General features: G+C 34.4%; 1 protein-coding gene across 14 annotated transcripts in view; it reads right to left on the minus strand.

Annotated features, from left to right (window-relative positions):
• COP1 (COP1 E3 ubiquitin ligase) overlaps window positions 1-21,922 on the minus strand; it is a 200,745-nt gene that overhangs the window by 29,865 nt on the left and 148,958 nt on the right. The window contains exon 19 of one of the 14 annotated variants that reach the window (XM_021063677.2): window positions 10,296-11,247. The exons of the other annotated variants lie outside the window; for them this stretch is intronic. Within the exon in view, the coding sequence (XP_020919336.1) occupies window positions 11,233-11,247 (15 nt within the window). The 3' untranslated portion in view covers window positions 10,296-11,232. Of the gene's footprint in view, window positions 1-10,295; window positions 11,248-21,922 lie in introns of those variants that run through there. 14 annotated transcript variants of the gene reach the window in all.

A 21,922-nucleotide genomic window follows, 5' to 3' on the forward strand; every position in this document is an offset into this window, starting at 1 on the left:
CCTTTACTGTTTGTAGAGCTACACGTTCTTGAACACTACACATTTGAAGATATTTACTATTTATGAGGTGATGGGAAAAAAAGATAAGAGCTATTCTTATAGGGCAACTTTGTAAGATTTTAGAGTTATGGAAAAATATAATGGAATTCCTTGTGAATCAGAGCTTCTTGTCACCAGAAGTACTGAAAAAAAATACTTGAAGGATATTCCATTAGAAATATGATAGAAATCATTTATACAATAGGCAAAAGGCAGGGCTAGATCAATCTAATGGCAGTCATCTACTTTATGAATGCTCCACTATTTCTGGGGCTACAAAACTCCACCCCGTAATTAAAGGGCTCCCGTCTAATGGCATTACAATACGTAACAGAGGTGCAGGAATGCATATCTGGGCACAGTGAGCAGCAAAGTCAAAGGCACAAAGGTTAAAACACAAACAAAAAACCCCAATCAGGGGTGTTTGAGGACCTATAAGCAGTTCAATGTTGCTGAAGGATAAAACATGCAAGTGGTGGAGAGATGGGTGTGGTGCTTAATGAAGGAGGGTGTCTTTAGATGTCCCGTAAAGTTTATATTTTATTCTATAGTCACTGGGTAACTACTGAAGGATTTTGTTTAGATTTTATTCTGTAACCACTGGAATACTATCAACAGATTTTAAGTAGTACAGATAAGTAAGCCTGGGACTACTCAGAAGTAATAGCAGGGAATGATGAAAGCCTTGAACTAGTGGTAAGTGGCAGAGTAGCAGGGGTGGAAATGCATGATAGATTCAAGATGTATTAAACAGAAAATGAGATTTGATTTATGCTTAGATTACATACCAAACTTGATTTTACATTTGTGAGACTCCAGTCTTTAATGGTCAAAACTTGGTACTTGAATAAATTTGATTTTAAATTTATAAAATGCCAAAGAATAGAACTGTGCTTAATAAAACTTAAAAAAAAAAAGAACTAATCCAACATTTTCTACGATCTAGTAAATCATTGCAATAGTCTGTATTATTAGAATTTCTACAGCAATTAAAAAGTAGATTGCCAAACTGGTATAAATGTGTGTCTTCACACCTGTTAGTTGTATATAAGAAGTCTGGTAAATTTTTACAGAAATACTCAGTATTTGAGACTAAATAATTAAAAAGTTCTTAATGCTTATGATCAGGTCATATCGATTTCTGGATAGCCTAAATATTTTTTTTTCACACTTAAAATTCTCACCCCTGGCTAAATTTGTATTGAGACTTTCATTAGAAAACTAATTTCAAATAGATGATCCCATTGCCACTGCCAATTCAGATGCTGAACTGCCTTTTGTAACTGAAATTACTTTTGTCATTAGTTTGAATGATAACATGTGGTATAGATGGTTGTGGTGGTTACAGATGGATATATACATATATATATATATTATAAAGCATATTTTGAAAAAGTAATCATCTCTAAAATGTTACAAGAAATAAAATGTCTATTTACTCTTAAGTGTGAAACATGCTGACAAAACAAGTTCAAATAGCAAGAACTCCGAGATCATTGATTATTAAAAACCCCTTATATTTATTTTTATCTGTATATTAATTTATATTAATACAAGTCTTAAAAACTAGAAAGCTGGGCTTAGGGATGAAGAAAGTTGGGAAGACTAACGCTCCCATGCATACAATGAAGTAGACAACTTCAAATAAATGACATTTCTTGAAACTCCTGGCTAAAATCAGGGGAAACTGGCCTCTGCAGGGAGAGACAATACCAGAGTACCTGCCTGCCCCGCACATCAACAGCTGGATAAGCCAGCAGGAAGATTCATGGTTACCAAAATGCTACAGGGTGGCGAACATGAGGGCAAGAGGCTCCTGCTGCTGTCAACACTGGCTGGGGGGGGAGGCGGATAGGGGTAGAATCCTCATGCAAACTTTTCCTCCATGAACCCCACGAGGGAAGATTGCAATCTTGAGAGTTTCTCATGTGCTGTTGAATGGAGGGAGGGAATAGCAATCATTTCCTAAAACTGCTCAGATGCACAACTACTATGTTCCTGCTATGTCCTAATTGTTTTGAGAGTGATGAAAATGTAATGAACTTAAACAGAAAAAAGAACCTGTTTCCCAAGTAAGGACCTTTGTTTTTTAAGATTATGACATCAAAAAACTCATGTGATAATGCAGAGCGGTTAGTAAAACAATTACATACACAATAAATAATTTTGTTTGCAAAAATAAGTATTTGAAAAGCCAATATATAAATAGCCCAACATCCTTTTTCATTACTTTTTACCTATATAATGCAGATTTTTATCTCACATTCTTTTTTTTTTTCCTTATTCCCTATAGATACATGCAGAATCTACCACTAGGGATACTGATTATCAACAGACTATAAGACAGTACACAAATTATAGATGCATCCCTTTTATTTCAAATAGGGATATTTTGCTATAAACAATTCTTCTGACAAAGCTCATGTTAAAAGTTAAAACATGTTTTATATTTATTCAAAGTTATATTAATAACTTTTGGCATAACCCCATAAAATATACCTTTAAAGACAGCTGGTTGAGACTGAAACTTATTTTCACAGATTTAATATCTTAGAAAAAAGATGTTTCATGATCTTATTTATATGTTCTTTCTTTTTACTTGTGAATTATGCAGATTATTAGCAATTTTATGGAGTTAACTATATACTGACAAAATATAAAATTTTTACTACAGCTGGTCTGTTCGGCATGTGACATATTTACCTTGCATAAACATGATATTATATGATTTTAAATGTTTGTTCACAGTCAAAATCTCATTTGAGTTTTACAAACAACCTTATAAGGTAGTAAATCTGGTGTTACCTACTTTTAAACAAGATGAGGAAATGAATAAACAGAGGTAAAGTGACTTACTGAAGGCCCCTCTGTCTCATAAAATAATTAATAGATAATACAAATCTGTTTTGGAAGAGGCAGAGAAGAAGAATAAAGAATTAAAATAAAGAGCTTCTATTCAATTATTCTGTGACTTTTTCTTTGTTTCATATAAAATCTGTCAAGATATATAAAAATTACTATAAACTTCATATTAAGTGAAGTAAATCAGACAGAGAAAGAGAAGTATTACTGGGAATTTGGGATTAGCTGATATGTACTATTATATATATAAAATAAACAACAAGGATTTACTGAATAGCACAAGGAACTATAGTCAACATCTTATAATAACCTATAATGCAAATGAATCTAAAAAAGAATATACATATATATACATAAAACTGAATCACCTTGCTGTACACATTGTAAATCAATTATATTTCAATGTAAAAAATTTTTAAATTAATGTAAACTTCAAAGTGAGGGCAGAAAATTAACATGTATGATTTTTAACAATTGGTATAGCTAGTACAATTCAATTCATAGCTCTATCACGACAACTTGCCAGACCACATTTTTTAGCACTGATTTTTAATCACTAATGTTATGGTCCCTTTTTGGAACCTAAATAAAAGCAATAAACTCTCTTTCTAGAAAAACAATTGCATAGACACGACAAAGTTTTTCATATGCTTTTCTTGGGTTCTGAAGATCCTTGTGAGGTGGGTTTCATGAATCCAAAGTTAAGAGTTTTGTGCTAGAGGAACTGAAAAGCCCCAAAGGATCATCAAGAGTAATCACAAGTGGTAACTGCTAATCTAAATGATATGCAAGTATGATTTAATAAGGAATTTTAAGACCTCAGTCCTGGAAAACAAGTCAATCACATCAACTAACTCAGTACTAGTCTGAAGTGTTAGAATCACTGCTCATTCTATTCCTTTTAGTATTTCAATGCTAATGGAACACTGAGAAAGGTGCTAAACTCATTTAACTATTTTAAAGCTATCAGTTTATAAGGAGAAAATGTGAATGCTTCTGCAGCAATGCTTTCATGCAACATATAGGTTAAGCTGTACAATCAGAACTTCAGAGAAATGTTAGGAAAAAAGCATCAGTCTATTATTTTTCCATCTCAATAATTCTCTAAGGTACTAAGTGATTAGAACAGAAGCTCTTTGTTAGAGGAACATGACAGAAGCAGATGTTATTAAGACACAACATATATTTAAATACAACATTTTCCATTGACCTGCAGCAGTAAGGGACTATCAGAACATTTACTGTAAAGTGTATGTTAAGTGTAAAGTTGGCAAAGTTAACACAAAAAATTATGCAGTAATTACAGTAACAGAAACATTACTTTAAGAATTAAATAGTAAAGAATACAGCAACAAAGGAAGTTCAAAACATTTTAGAAAGATTGTCAGAAAGCGACTTTATTTTTCTTAGCACTGTTATTTGTAAAATATTTATATGTCAGAGCTATAGTTCTTGGAAGGTGTTGCAGTTCACGTGATAAGAATTTCTAAGAATAGGAGTTCCTGTTGTGCCTGAGCAGTAATAGACCCGACTGGTATTCATGAGGACAAAGGTTCGATCCTTGGCCTTGCTCATTGGATTAAGCATCTGACACTGCTGTGAGCTGCGGTGTAGGTTGCAGATGTGGCTCACTTCTGGCATTGGTGTGGCTGTGGTGTAGGCACGCAGCTACAGCTCTGATTTGACCCCTACACTGGGAACTTCCATATGCCATGGAGGCAACCCCAAAAAGACACACACACACACACACACACACACACACACAAAGGAATTTCTAAGAATAGTGAAAGAAAATTCATTTTTTTTTCTTAGAAAACTGCCTTTAATAAACTTTTTGCCCAATCTTCCTAAAATTAAGAAAGTTTCTATTCTGAGGTGACTTCTTTCCTTGGGGTTAAGGGACTTTGGAATTGGAAGCACTTATTCCACTTATAAGTGAGCTTAGGAGCTGTATCAAGAGAGAAAAAATTCAAACCAAAGAGTTTCTTAGACCATCTGTCATTCATGGGGGAAAAAAGGTTTAATTTGTTACCTGACTTACATATAAACAATATGATCTTACTATAAGCACAGTTGGCCTTACAAATGGCCACTGGGCAACAGAAATCTAGTATACAACTCCTTCAAATTAAACAGGGAAATGAAATTCAGACATATTAAGTGACATATCTAAAATAAAAAGGTAATTAATTACTATACCCTAGAGTTATCATCCCTTTAATGAAACAATGGATCTTCCCAATTTAACCTCAAACATATCACCCAAGTTCTCGAACCAAGGTAAAACCCTGTCAGCAGTGTCTTTCAATTCTAGCCTATTCCAGTATGTCCTTCTGTTAGCACTATCTTTGTGGTTTTCTTCGTTTGTTTTCGTTTTCTGCTTTTTAGGGGCGCACCTTCGGCACATGGAAGTTCCCAGGCTAGGGGTTGAATTGGAGCTTCAGCTGCCAGCCTATGCCATAGCCACACCAATGCCAGATCTGAGCCACACTGGTGACCTACACTGAATCCGCAACACCAGATTCTTAACCCAATGAATGAGGCCAGGGATGGAACCCACGTCATGGTTCCTAGCTGGGTTCATTGCCACTGAGCCACAACAGGAACTCTGCTGTGGGTTTTTAAAACTAATGTAAACTACAAACCAAATATTGAAGTCAATCACTCTTCTACAGTCCTTTAGAGTTGCATGGATAAGATTCAAGATTCTTAACACAATCTAAAAGACCCTTAAAAACCATCCTTAACCTATCATTTCCCACTTCATCCCACTAATCCTGTTAATTCCTAGAAGCCTGCAAACACACTGCACTCTTCCATATTCTCAAGCTTTTGCACATGCTATTCCTGCTGCCCAGAAATATCTGGATAATTTATGAAAAATACTAAGCAAGGGACCAAAACAGGATACTCAAGTGCTAATTTCCCTATTTTTACACATTAATTTTTTACTAATAGTAGCTACCATTTATTTCCTATGTGCAAATGTTTCATGTGCATATTTACTAATAAAGACTTTAAATATACTGTATTTAAATATTCATATTTTGGAGATTAATCCCTTGTTGGTCGATTCATTTGCAAATATTTTCTCCATTCTGTGGGTTGTCTTTTCATTTTGTTTAGGGTTTCCTTTGCTTGCAGAAATTTTTCAGTTTAATTAAGTCCCATTTGCTTATTTTTGTTTTTACTGTCATTACTCTAAGAGGTGGATCTGAGAAGAGGTTGCTGTCGTTTATGTCAGAGAGTGTTTGGCCTATGTTTTCCTCTAAGAGTTTTATAGTGTCTGGTCTTATATCTAGGTCCTTAATCCATTTTGAGTTTATTTTTGTGTATGGTGTTAGGGAGTGTTCTAATTTCATTCTTTTCCATGTGGCTGTCCAGTTTTCCCAGCACCACTTATTAAACAGGCTGTCTTTTCTCCATTGTATATTCTTGCCTCCTTTGTCATAGATTAATTGGCTATAGGTGCATGGGTTTAATTCTGGGCTTTCTATCCTGTTCCACTGATCTATATTTCTGTCTTTGTGCCAGTACCATACAGTTCTGATGACTGCTGTTGCTTTGTAGTATCGAAAAATGGGCAGAAGATCTAAACAGACACTTCTCCAAAGAAGACATACGGATGGCCAAAAAAACACATGAAAATATGTTCAAGATCACTCATTATTAGAGAGATGCAAATCAAAACCACTATGAGGTACCACCTTACACCAGCCAGAATGGCCATCATCAAAAAGTCTACAAACAATAAGCACTAGAGAGGGTGTGGAAAAAAAGGAACCCTATTGCACTGTTGGTGGGATTATAAATTGGTGCAACCATTGTGGAAAACAGTATGGAGAGCCCTCATAAAGTTAAAAATAGAACTACCATTTGATCCAGCAATCCCACTCCTCGGCATCTATCCAGAGAAAACCATGACTTGAAAAGACTTGAAAGACATGAAAGACATGTACTCCAATGTTCACTGCAACACTATTTGCAATAGCCAAGACATGAAAACAACCTAAATGTCCATTGACAGAGGAAATGGATAAAGATGTGGTACATATACACAATGGAATATTACTCAGCCATTAAAAGAAACGAAATACCAGCATTTTTAGCAACATGAATGGACCTAGAAATTATCATGGTAAGTGAAGTCAGTCAGATGATGAGACACCAACATCAAATGCTATCACTGACATGTGGAATCTGAAAAAAGGACACAATGAACTTCTTTGCAGAACAGATACTGACTCACAGTCTTTGAAAAAACTTATGGTTTCCAAAGGAGACAGTTTGGGGGGTGGGGGATGTGCTGGGGGTGTGGGATGGAAATCCTATAAAACTGGATTACGATGATCATTGTACAACTCTAAATGTAATAAATTCATTGAGTAATAAGAAAAAAACATTTCAGTCATAGTTTAAAAAAATACAAAAATAATTATTCATATTAACCCACTTCAAAAATGAAGTAGATTCAGAGAGGATAAGGAATTTTCCTGAGGTATCACAGCTAGTGACAAAACCAAGGTTTATAGCTAGAGATCAGATCTCAAAGACTGAGCCACATGAAAATATACATACACATGAATCATCTCTCTTTATCTTAACCTCATTTCCCCTCCCCAAAAATCAGTGTTAGCATTGGTAAGGAAACCTGAAGTTTAGAAATTGGTCTTTTTTTTGAAAATCAAAAATAATAACAGAATTTAAAAACTAAAAAAAAACTTAACATTTTGAGTCAGTTTTCTGCCCACTTATGAGATTTTATATTACAAATACAATATTATAAGAAAAAAGGAGAAAAATAGGTCCAAAAACATAACAAACTTAGAACTTGGAAATCAGAGGCAGCCTAAGTGTCTAACAGTAATAGATAAATAGTAATTGATAGTATATATAAAGGCTTTCAAATTTTATTATGAAGTAAGGTGAGAAAATGGTTAGATGTAAAAAGCTCTATGTAAAATATACCTATATGAACTGCAAAACTAAAAAATGGAGGCTGAAGACTAAAAGGACAAACATTAAAACATTAACTATGGTACTGTTCAAGTGGTAGAATTATAGGTCTGTTTTCCCTATTCTCTATTTCATAGAAGTTTTTATTAGTGAAGAAATATATAACCTTGTGGTGCAAAGGTGACAAAAGGATAAATAAGGTTATTAGGTGTCTTAAATAAGGTATAACTGGATTTAGATGGTTCAAGCACTGAAAGTAGGTTTCTGCTTTGTCAGAGACTACATAATACAACAGGCTAGGAAGGAAACTTATTTATAGTTGTTTTGACTCTATTGATAGACAACATGTATATTTTAGCAAGAATAATAAAATACACAATAATTCAAATGCCAATATTCAATCAAAGAACAAAAATCTCATGCTTATTTTATTTTAGTTTAGTTTTTTAGGGCTGCACCCACAGCATAGGGAGGTTCCCAGGCTAGGGGTCAAATCAGCGCTGCAGCTGCTGGCCTATCCGAAGCCACAGCAATGCAGGATCCGAGTCGCATCTGCAACCTACACCACAGTTCATGGCAACGCTGGATCCTTAACCCTCTCAGCAGGGCCAGGGATCGAAACCTGTCCTCATGGATACTAGTTGGATTTGTCACCACTGAGCTACAAGGGGAACTCCTCATACTTATTTTAAAAAGTAATTGCCACTTATCAATTAGTAAGAAACATGGCACCTAAACTGTGTAGAAGAATCTCTTCCTGAGGGTTTATTCACATCTATTCCGAGCCAATACAATAACTCAGGTTGATAAAGACCCTTATTCTAAAAAACAGGACATAAAATTTTTAAACTTATGTTTTTTTAAAAATGTAAGTTTTTAAAAACTTAAAAACTTATGTTTTAAATAAATCTCATCTAATAGAAAAAACATACCTTCAAACAACTTATTAAAATTACCAAAACAAAATATTCCCCCCACAATAATTATATCAAATGAATGAGTTAAAGCTAATGACATTTACACAAAGACTAACAAAAAAACCAAAAGTCAAAAACCAAGAAAAACCCAACTTATTAATCTTGAGCAGTGATCTTTTTCTCCATATCCCTAAAATAATGACTTGGAAAGGATGCAATGAAAGGAGAAAGAGAAATAAGTAAAAGCATGCACTAAATGTATAGAACAACATAGACTAGTCAATATTAAGTGGTTTTCTTCACCCTACTTCACTATAAAATGGCTGAAAACTGTTTTTTAAAAATGGTTGAGTACTCTGATGGAGAATGTAAAATTTATAGGGTATAGGCTTTTTTCCTACCAATAGACAAATAAAATCCCCCAAAAGGATCCTAGAATTTATTTTGCTATCAATAATTAATCCTTTGTATAAATTAAAGGGAAACACAGTTGTCAGATCTTTAAAATCCTGCAAAATATAAAAGACTTAGAATTAATAAGTCTTAACTCTTCACAAGATAGAAAACCTTAAGGAAATGAAAATATTTCTTATAAATGGAGATTCCTATTGACCTTTGAAGTTCCAAGGCTAACTTATTAATTGGAAAAGTCATTAAACAGTCTATAATTATTCTTTTCAAAATATGAGATAAAACTATTTTTAAATGTAAATACCCACATAAGTATCTAGATCACTTACCCATTCTTATTAGTTTAGATTGTTGATTAATCTGAACCACTAGAGTCTTCCATTAGTACGAACATCAAGATTATGGGAATTACAAATGTGACTGGTTAGCAAGAAAAGGCTCATGATGGAGTTCCTGTCGTGGTACAGAGGAAATGAATCCGACTAGGAACCATGAGGTTTCAGGTTCCACCCCTGGCCTTGCTCAGTGGGTTGGGGATCTGGCGTTGCCATGAGCTGTGGTATATAGGTCACAGATGTGGCTCAGATCTGGCGCTGCTGTGGCTGTGGTGTAGGCCGGCAGCTACAGCTCTGATTAGACCCCTAGCCTGGGAACCTCCACATGTCATGGGTGCGGCCCTAAAAGGATAAAAGACAAAAAAAAAAAAAAAAAAAAAAAAAAAAGAAAAGGCTCATGAGTACGACCTGTGAAACTTAAATGACTCTTGGCTGCTAAAAATAAGGATTATACATATTCAGTTAAATATTTCAAACTAAGATAAAGGTATTTAGATAGTCTGGCATGAAATGAGGTATTTCCGTTTCTTATTTACGAGGTGATAACATGATTGTACGATCCATGACGAGATATACTAATTCTTGGCAATTAAAACAAAAACAAAAAAAGACGGGAGTTCCTGCTATGGAATACTGAGAATTAATAAGTATTACTAATACTGATACTTAGTAAGTAAGTTACTGTTTTAAATCCTAAAATACTTAGGATTTAAAACAGTAACTTAACAAAATGGAACTAAACCTTAAAGTTAGAATTAGCAGGAAACAGTTTCTCTTAAACAGTTGCTGTTGCTTTAATTGTTAAAAACATGTTTATTCGATTAGAAAAGAGTAATCATATTATCCATACATATACTTCAGCATATGAAACCAATTCAAGCAGTATTCTTTAAAAATGTTTAAATCAAAGAAATGATATCCAATATTCACTCTCTTACCTTCTACTACAGCTAAGGAAATTTGTAAGAACTATCAAAAGATAAATATTCAGAAATCAGTTAAATTTCTTCCTATCTCAAAATATTTTGGACACTTTTAAGCATGGTGGGGTAACAATGAAAATTATTTACAGGTTAATGGCATAATTCAGAATGCACTCACATATTAACATATTTCTTCTTCCCTTAAAAAAGGCAAAAACAAAACCTAAAACCAAGTAGGTTAAAGATATGTGTCAATTCTATTCCTCAAAATTCACATACTTCAGAAGGACAAACTTTTTTTTTAAGTATTTAATGAGAAAAAAATTATATGAACCATTCTAATATAGGTCAAATTCCATCACAGTACATATAAAAATGACAGTAATGAAATACTTAAAATGTCAACTAGTAGACCCACTAAATCGTTTTGTTGACTTCATTACATTTTCACCATAAAATATCTAATGCCACAAATGTTTTCACAGAAACTGTCCATACAATAGTGGACATTAAATTTAAGGAATAATTACACTTCATGTAATTTAGAGAAGAAATAAATGTCAGGTTTGGTTCAGCTGTCCATAACCTTCTTGTCGCCTCTCTTTTCTACTTGCCCACCCCACTCTAGTTTGGATACTAAGGGAAGAACAGGGCACTTAGAAGGAGATGAGAGCCACATCTTCCTGGAAGTCAGGGTCCATGCTCAGAATCTTCTTTCCTTCCACGCCCAAGACAGACAAGAGTTCATTCAGATTGGCCCTCTTCCAGTCAGGAAAATTTTCTAAAGTGTTATAAACCATCCAGCTAGAGGGAAGAAGAAAGGAAAGGAAAGATAAAAGGAAAAAGAGAAACAGAAATGAAGAAAGGAGAGAAGAAAGAAAAAGAAGCTCCATGTTGTTTTCTCAGTGTTACGAAGAATTTAGGATGAGATATAGTTTATAAATATGGGGAGTCAATATATATTAAAAGTTGCTTTTTTTTTAATTGAAGAAAAGAAAAAAAGGCCATATCTTATTTTTTAGTGTGTGTGTTTCTTCCTGAGGGAGTAGCAAAATCTAACAGACATGAGGAATTCATAATTACAATTATTCCTTCTTTAACAGATGCTTGAGAACCAATAATGCCTCTTGGTTACAGTGTGTAACAAATCTCCAGTGGTAACATAAATCATGTTTCCATACTTGATTGTTCACCTAATTCTACATGGAGAATTGGGGGAACTTTTCAAAACACAAATCTGTATACTCTCTTCCCATCCTCCTCCAAATACAGATTCAGAGATCTAAGAAGAGAACTGTTTTGTTAGATATATACATATTTTTGGAAGAGCCCAAGATATTCTGATGATCAATGAGGTTTGGGAATCACTGGTATAAATCTTATCATAGATTCCATTAGCATTTTAATGGAAGAAGACTGGCTTTCAACGTGTACCTTGCTTTCCCTAAGTTAATATAATCTGATGCTTTCTACAGTGTTTACTAAGTCAGGGAGGGATGCTTATCTCTTAGATAAAAGCATATATAAACTGGAAAATAGAAATGTGAAGTCTTTTGAGAGAAGACTGAGTTGTGAAATCAGTCTTTGTAATCAGAAAGCAAAGGACCGATAATAAATACCAATTCCCCTATAACTATACACACTTCAACATCATTTTCATCGCTTTTGAAAATATGCAAAAGCTTGGAATTTTTATCCTAAGGACAAAATGGTAATTATGAAACAATTATACAAGTGCCTATTGAAAGTTCATGTAGGAAAACTACTTCTCTTAAATTGATGTAGTTGCTACTACCATTAAGCTTTAAGTGCATCAATTAGATATTAGAAGTATCTCTCACCTCTACTCCAGCATTTCTTTGGTTTCAAAAGTCAGTATTTAATTAATTATGCAATAAATGAAATACTGGACAAGCTAAAAGATTGTATCATTCATTACAAAAATTATATATTAACTATACATTATGGGCAAACTATCTGCTTAGTGCTAGTGGTAATTTAAAAATGAATGTTACCAACAGCGAACACAAAACTTACTATATGTCAAAAAGTATTCTAAATCCTTTATGTACATTAATTTATTTTAGCATTATAACAACCCTAAAGGTAGGTTCCTACTATCATCAGTACTTTACAGAGAAACTGAAGCACAATGTAGTTAAGGAACCTGAGCAATGTCACAGATTAAGCTGGAAAATATGATTTGAATATCAGTGCCCTGGCTCCATATTCTGTGCTCTTACTTGATGCACTATGATGCATTTTTTTCAAGGAGTTTGCAGGCTAGCAGGGGATAGGGGACATGAACAAAAACAACAGTACAATGAAGTGTATTAATTCTTTTAGGAAATTTTTTTTTTTTTTTTTTTTTTTTTGTCTTTTTTGTTGTTATTGTTGCTATTTCTTGGGCCGCTCCCGCGGCATATGGAGGTTCCCAGGCTAGGGGTTGAATCGGAGCTGTAGCCACTGGCCTACGCCAGAGCCACAGCAACGCGGGATCCGAGCCGCGTCTGCAACCTACACCACAGCTCACGGCAATGCCGGATCGTTAACCCACTGAGCAAGGGCAGGGACCGAACCCGCAACCTCATGGTTCCTAGTCGGATTCGTTAACCACTGCGCCACGACGGGAACTCCAGGAAATGTTTTTAATAGTAGGAAATATGAGAGATTTAGGTAAAGAAAAGATAAGAACATAAAGTTTTAGTTATAAACACCTCAGAATGTTTCATTAAAGGTTTTACTTATTAGAAAAGAAAGAATATATTTCATTATATAACTAAAAAAGATGCTCTTGCCTCATATAATTTTATATAGTGTATGTGATGACTTTGTTAACAAATTCCCAGATAGAATCCTGCTGGACTGGGTTTCAAGGGAGGAAAATTAGGGGAATCATTATCCTGATATCCTTCACTATAGAGTTAGAGAAACCTTTCTATGATTCCTGGGGTTTCAAAGCCACAAAAGAAAACACCCACCCTTGAAAACCAAAGCTTTTTCTGGGATAGGATATGCGTGTGTGATTTGTTTTTGAAGAGCGATGAAAGTCTTAAGTGTCCTTTATAAGCATTGCCTTTTACCATTAGATATGTATTTAGAATTGGTAACCCAAGACTAGGTAAGTATGTACGATGTGGTTCAGAGCTTAAAAAAAAAAATGATACAGGTACCTACAGCCTCAGTGGGAGTCACCATGCACTCAGTATCTGCCTCCAACAAAAATATGCTGTCCCTTTACACAGACAGGATCACTTAACAGAAAGTAATCTGCATTCTTGAATCAATTACATTTCATTCCAATAGTTGCAGAAAAGAGTTATGCCACAGCATTGATACACAGAGAATATATAATCTCCTTTACCTAACTTCTAGTCTCTAAATAAAGCAGTGATGATAAAAAAGATTTAACAGAAATAAAGAATAAGAATACTGCCCCCAAATTACCTCTACTTTGTACCATTTCCTATTCAAGAAAGAATTTCTTAAAAAAAAATTTCTCAGTAGGTAAGCAAAAAAAAAAAAAAAAAAAAAAAAAAAACCAAAACCAAAAACCAAAAACCAAAAAACAAAAGGAAATAAAAAAGCTAACGTTTCAGAAAACTTATGAAAACTTTATGGAAACAATTGATAAAAAAAAGTATTTTACTAATCTTTAGCTAAAAAAAATCAAAAGCTAATGTTGTAGAAAACTGTTTATGGAAACAAGTGATAAAAAAGATTATTTTACTAACAAGCTATTTTCATACTGGCAAAGATATTGGCATTATATTCCATGTTTTATGAGCATGGTCAAACTGAAATCTCTGAACTTTCTTGGTGCAAGAGCAAATGGAACCAGTTATAGTAAATCCTTAGAACAGAATAATATGGAGCCACTGAAAACACTCCTTTCAAAACATATTTAGACCTGGGAAATGTTCATGACAAAAGCAAAAGGTAAAGAATACCTTATACTAATATATAAGATAATATACGAATATAAGATATTCACTTTTATTGGGGGAAAAGTTCCTATGTATAGGAAAATTACATGGTTAATTATATTAAAATGTTCATATTAGTTATTTCTGGGAAAAATGATTATAGGCATTTTCTTGGTTTTTGTTTTTCTAAATTCTCTAAAATATACATGTATTCATTTCTAACTGTTTCTTTTAGTAATAAGCTACTATAACCATTTGCGGTCGGGGAGAAACCTAAGAGATAATGTTTTGAGATGATCACATCATTCTCCACCAATGTGCTTGCGAGGGAGATTCACTATGGCTCCAGACTTTCTTAATATAAAGCTGCAAAAAACTTTCTTGGAATCAACTCTAAATTAAATTAAGAATAATTATTTATTAATGAATTATCCAAATCATATCACTGATGCCTTTTAGGAGGCAGGTGGAAGGAAGAAATAAATTTTATATAAGTCAATATTAATACTTGCTAGAAATTGTGAATAGAATATTTTAGAAAGAAAGATTAAAATTAGAACATGAACTGTTGGTTATAGACTTTAATGATTCAGATAATGGTTGTATCCATTGAGTATCAGACAGCAAAAGTTACTACATCTGGAGACAAGAGGTTAAATAAATTACAGGGTACTTTTCAAGTAACTAGAGTCAAAAACTGAACTGAAACTGTAGTCTAATAGCCCACCATTCTCTACATTCAAAACTAGGGAGTTGACTGCTATATACAAAAACAAAGCAAATCATACTTACTTAAAGACTGTATAATTATTCAAATGGAATCGCTTTGGATATTCAATCCTACATGGACTAATACATTCAAATACAGTTTTGGAATTTTCAACTGCTTCAAATACATAGATAGTAATTTTCTTTTACTACAGCAAGTGAAACACATGATCAAGCTTATTTACATTTTAAAAATAACCAATGTGGAAATTAAATTCCAGAACCTAAATAAAAATAAAGTGATATGTGGTATTTCAATAGTTATTTCTTAAAAATTCATATTTTTTGAAAAATCATCAATTAATACTGAAATAGGTAATGCAAATAAGAGCTACTCTTGGGAGTAAAAAACCTAAGAGTTTGGCAATAATGAACATCCTTATGTCAAGAACTCTAATCTACACTGTATACAATAGCCAAGACACGGAAGTAATCTAAATGTCCACTGACAGAGGAATGGATAAAGAAGATGTGGTACACATACACAATGGAATATTACTCAGCCATTAAAAGGAAAGAAGTAATGGCATTTGCAGCAACATGAATGCACCTAGAAATTATCATGGTAAGTGAAGTCAGTCAGACGATGAGACACCAACATCATATGCTATCACTTACATGTGGAACCTAAAAAAAGGACACAATGAACTTCTTTGCAGAATGGATACTGACACACAGACTTTGCAAAACTTAATGGTTTCCAAATGAGACAGGTTGGTGGGTGGGGAGATGCACTGAGTGTTTGGGATGGAAATGCTATAAAATTTGGTTGTTATGATTATTGTACAACTATAAATGTAATAAAATTCACTGAGTAATAAAAAAATAACTCTAATCTACTAGTTTCTTTAATTAAAATAACTTCCAATGAATTAAAATAAAAAGGTAAAAAATATAAAATGAAGAATTTTGCATTCTTCATTAGTATAGAATAACTATTACCATTTATAAGTATTCTAGAGAGGATCTACATTTTAAAATAAAAAACTTCTTTAAAAAAAAAGTATTTTCACTAGACTTCAAACAAAACTTATCTTAAAACTCCCTTTGAAAATTAAATGTGTAGAAGAGGTTGTGGCATTTTAATGGTAGAAATGCTAGAGCCACTACCTTTGCAAGAAAAAGCAAAAGAACAAAGGGCAGAAGACTATTAGCCAACCCTAAAGTGACTGAATAAAAGTGCTTTTAGACACAGGGGAAATATTAGGAAGAAAGAAAAAGAGAAAGGACAAAGTACTACCCCTCAGATTAAAAGAAACAACATTAGACATAGTCTCTATCTTTAAATGGAAGTAATTAAAAGCAAATATTGTTAAGCCCTGAAGGAAAAACAGACAGACCACATGGAAAATGTGAAGGTGGGGGAAGCATGCTGTTTAACTTCCACAGTACAGTTAAAGGTAAAAGTAAAAGCAGAAATGCAGTAAATGCTACAATGAATTTGACCAGTATCTTTAAAAAAGGCAGTATACAGCATTCTTATCAGTTTATACGCAGAATGGCAGAAATAAAAAGAGTAGAAATTACATATAATCTTGGCTGATTATTCAAAACGGAGCTTGAAATTACTGGTTCATTTTTCAGCCAGAAGTAGCCAAAAAGAAATATATATTTTATATATAGAATTTTATATATAGAAAAAGCAAAGCCAGACAAAAATTTAATCTGCAGGAAAATATCCTACATTTTTATAAAATCTAGATACTGTCTTTTTTTTTTTTTTTTCCCCACTGTACAGCAAGGGGGTCAGGTTATCCTTACATGTATACATTACAATTACAGTTTTTCCCCCACCCTTTCTTCTGTTGCAACATGAGTATCTAGACATAGTTCTCAATGCTATTCAGCAGGATCTCCTTGTAAATCTATTCTAAGTTGTGTCTGATAAAAAGAATATATCTGTTGGTATTTGTGCCTCTCCCTCTACCACTCTTTCTTAATTTCTCATTCCCTCCATATGGCTAAATCACTACCATAAATGATAGCAAAAAGACATGTACAATTTTCATGTCATCATTAACTGAATAGTTTTAAGTTTTCTGTTAATTCATACAGTAGATTGATATACCACTAATATATGCCCAAATACAAAAAAACTTTCAAAGTTAAATGTCCTTAAATTGATCTCTTTCTTGTGATCAAAATTAGGTAGTACAGAAATCAAACAGAGAGAGATAATGAATTGTGTGGCTTTTTTAGAGACAGCCATTGATTTCATGTCTTAAATAATATAGGTGAGATTAAACATGGTATTATTTTCATATTCTCCAAAACAGTTCTTTGTACTTCTCCATCTCCAACTTCTCCCTTCTCTTTCTTTCTTAAAACCACTCCAAACTTATGTCGTACCATTCCTTTTTTTTTTGGTTCATCTTACTTATATTAGTAGTAGCATCTGACAAAGCCATCCATTCCTCCTCCTTGACTGTCTTCACTTGGCTTCCCAGGCACCAATTTTCCAAAAATTTTTTTGTCTTTTTAGGGCTGCACCCGTGGCATATAGTTCCCAGGCTAGTGTTTGAATCTGAGCTGTAGCTGCAGGCCTACACTACAACCACAGAAATGCCAGAGCCGAGCTGCATCTGCGACCTACACTGTAAGTCACGGCAATACCAGATCCTTAACCCACTGAGCAAGGGCAGGGATCAAACCCTACATCTTCATGGATACTAGCTGGGTTTGTTACCACTGAGCCACAATGGTTACCCCAACTTTCTAACTATTGATAACCATGCTTTCTCAGTCTTTTTGTTGATTCTTCACAATCACTGAACACTGGAGCACTGTGAAGTACACTCCCCTGGAGAGAACTCATCCCATTTCTTGCTTAAATATCTTTGACAGCTACAAAATTTTTACATCTAGCCCCACAATCTGCTAAGAACTCCAACTGGCATGTCCATTGGCAAGTAACATCTCAAACTTAACCAGTTTACAACTTTCCTATGAATTCCAAACTTGTCATCTCTACTTAGTATTTTTAGTAACTCTCAAACTTAGCCAGTCTAGAAGTCAATTCCTTGTCTTCTCCCCTGATCCTCTCCTGTAAGGCAGTTCCTCTAGTAGTCGCTTCCATCTTAACGCAATTCTGTGCTTAAAAATGCTTGGGGGAAAAAAACACCCACCTTACTGTCATCCTAGATTTTTCTGTTATTCTCCACATGTAATCTCCTTGCAATCCTATTCATTCCAAATTCAAAATATGAACATGATTACCTCTCACTGGCTTACCACTATCTAATCTTCTCTGGATAATTATGTAACAGCCTTCCTGATTCCAGTGCTGACACCTTATGTCTATTCTCTACAAAACAGCCAAAATGATTTTTCAAAATTTTAAGACAGATTATGTCACTACTTTGCTCAAAATCTTACAATGCTACACAATGCTCTCTTTAAACAGCTCTTCTTCACTGTTCTGAAATCATCTACTGCTCCCACCTAGATCACTGTAGTGCAGCAATATTGGCCTTCTTTCTGTTGCTTGAACACTAGCCACATTTTTACTTCTAGACCTCCGAACTGCTTACTCCACCTGAAATCTTCTACATTTAAACATGGATTACATTTTCATCTCCTTCCAGTCTTTAACTCTGCTTCTCAGGTCAGCATTCTGTCACCACCAATTAAAAACTACAACTCCCTGCTCCAGCATCCTCCTATGCTATTTTCCTGCTTAGTTTTTCTCCAAAGCACTTGTCACCTTCTAATATTTACTTTTTGTGTGTGTGTATCTCCTCCAGCACATAAAATTACAAGTCTCCTAAGAGGGCCATAATTTTTCTTTCTATAAAGTTTTGTTTAGAGCTTATCTCCAGTATCTAGAATTGTGTCTAGACATACTAAATATCTGCTGAATAAATGAACAAAACAGTATCTCATACCTTCTGCCTCATCTAAAACAAGGAAATAAAGTTATTTTTTGTGGCAAATTGAAGTGACAGTTAAATACAAGTCAGCTCTGAATTAAATCTGGAATGGTACTAAAGTGAGTTACAGAACTTTTAATTGTATTGTGAACTAAAGCAAGTTCCCTGGTGGTGCTGCTGTTGATCTAGGTAGCACACTTTAAGAACCTACTTTGGAGGCTATCCTATGAACTACAATGTGCATCCTTTTAGTCTAATATTACTTAGTTCTTTTGCTTCCTGCCGTAACAAAGCAAGGAACAGAGAATGTTTTAATTACATTTATTCTTCTCACTTGTTATTGTCAAGTACTTAATTCTGTGTGGGTATTAAATTCAATAAGACATAACTGCTTTATACAGTCAATATGCAGATTTACTTCATATTTACCATTTCTATTGTTTCCCATTCCTTTCTGCATCTCTGACCTTCATCTCCTATATTTTTTCCTTCTGCTTTAAGAATATCTTTTAAGATTTTGTCTAGTGTAGGTCTGCTAATAGAAAATTCTTCATTTTTATTCATCTAAAATATCTTTATTTTACCTTTGTCTTCAGAAATTCTCACTGGATATGGCATTTTACAATGGCAGGTATTTTCCTTCACACACTGAAGTTCTGGTTCCACCATCTTCTGATTTCTATTGCTTCACTGAGAAGTTGGCTGTCATTCTAATTGCCCATTCTCTGAAGACAGTTTTTCTTTGCCTTCTTTTAAGAACTCCCCTTTGTATTTCATTTCCAGCAGTTTTACTATGATGTGTCAAGGCATGGCTATTCCACCATCAGCAGGAGTCACAGGATCAGACACAATTAGCGTTAATCTAGCATTTAGTTAGCTTTACAGAAGGATGTAAGATAGGAAATTCAGCATGCATAGCATCTTCAAACCCATCAAGAGTCCAAGCAACTATTCACATGTATAGCGTCTTGGATCTCTCCCCAAGCCACACAGAGGAAGCACAACTGTCAAGGACAGTTAAGGTACAGGTGGTCTACCTTGACACAGAGATGTGCCTTGGTTTCCTGTCAGTCTTAAATTGTTCACATTGTATAGATATAAGGCCAATATGTCAACTCACAGTTATCTCTGTCCAGAAGCAGTAAGACAGATAGGGTTTCACAGTAAATTTAAGAGATAAATAGCTCCTCAATTGTCTTAGCTCAGTTTATTTCCACAGAATAGTGCCATGAGAAGGCAGACCCAAAATCAGATTTTTAGGCCAGCTAGGTCTGTTCAGGGTCTGGGGTCTAATATTAAATCTTTACTCACAATGTAGGTTTCAAGTCACTTGCTCTCTGGGATATGTTTATTGAATTTCTGTCTTAATATCTTTCATTAATTTTGTAAATTTCTCAACAATAGTTCTTTCAAATATCTGCCTCAGATGCATTATTTCTCTCCTCTCTTTTTAGGGCTGCACCCATGGCATGTGGAAGTTCCCAGGCTAGGGGTCCAGAGCTACAGCTGCCAGCCTGTGCCACAGTCTGCAACCTACACCACAGGTCATGGTAATGCCTGATCCCTGACACACTGAGCGAGGCCAGGGATTGAATCTGCAACCTCATAGTTCCTCGTGGGATTTGTTTCCGCTGTGCCACAGTGGGAACTCCTATACATATTTTTTAGTTCTAGAATATTCACTTTAAAAATAGTTTTCATTTCCCAATTTAAATTTTTGACCTTGTCTTTCATCTTGTCAGTACCGTTATTTTCAGGCTATGTCTGATAATATCCAGAGCTACTGTGAGTTTGTTTCTATTTTCTGATGCTTATGCTGAATTTATTAATGTTGTCTTGCCTTTTCCTCTGGTTTATTTTTTTAATTATGCCCTAGTTATTGTATTTTCAATTTTGAAAAAATAAAATTCTAGGATCATCTTCTTTAGAAGAATTTCTTACAGACAGGATTCATTTTGCATCCTGTCAACATAGCAATCCAAGATCACCTCACTTTACTCAGGATGGACATGATCTGAAGTTGAGGTGCAAAATCACCGAGAGCTTATCTTCTACTGGTTTTCCCTAGACTGCGGCCCTTTGGGGACCTAAACCAAGGTGAGTCCATCCATACAATGGTAAGCACTAGACTGCATTTCCCACGCCCCCATGAATCTATCCTAAGTGCTCCTAGCCATTCTACCCAAAGTGACAAATCCTCCCAGGGGAAAAAAAATACTCAAAAGCCAGGCTCGTATTCCTAGACTGGCAATTCTTTTTTATCTTATTTACTTTCCAATGACTTAAAACAGGTTTTGGTTTTTAAAATACATACACTTGATCTAACTTTTCTAGCTCTACTTGGATGGTTGGTCCAAATCACTGTTTCTGTCATTACTAAAACTGAAGCTGAGGAATAGAACTTTAAGTGAAATGCTTTGAATATATCTAATTAAAGTTAAAGTGTACCTACAAACTCAGATGTCTTAAAGTAATTATTAGACAGAATTGTTTGTGTTAAAAATAAAACCGAGTAAGCACCTAAAAAGCAATTTTTAAGAGATGACATTAATGAATGACTCATGTGTATAAAATCAAGACAATAAAATAATTACTTCTTCATATAACTTATGAGAAAGCTTTAAAATGTATAAAGAAGTGACAAGCTTTTTGAGGAAAAAAAAATTTTTGGCAACCTAGAAGTACAACTTTTTTGTTAAGAAATTAAATGTGTTTAAATATTCTTGTATAGGAGTTCTCATCATGGCTTAGGGGAAACAAATCTGACTAGCATCCAAGAGGATGCAGGTTCGATCCCTTGGCCTTGCTCAGTGGGTTAAGGATCCGGCCTTGCTGTGAGCTGTGGTGAAAGTCACAGACGTGGCTCGGATCTGGCATTACTGTGGCTGTGGCATAGGCCAGTGGGTACATCTGGGA

This window comes from Sus scrofa, chromosome 9 (assembly GCF_054392235.1).
Source record: "Sus scrofa isolate SSC_HxYL_T2T_F1_AM1 chromosome 9, Sscrofa_HxYL_maternal_Yorkshire_Landrace_v2.0, whole genome shotgun sequence".
Classification (NCBI taxonomy): Eukaryota; Metazoa; Chordata; class Mammalia; order Artiodactyla; family Suidae; genus Sus; species Sus scrofa.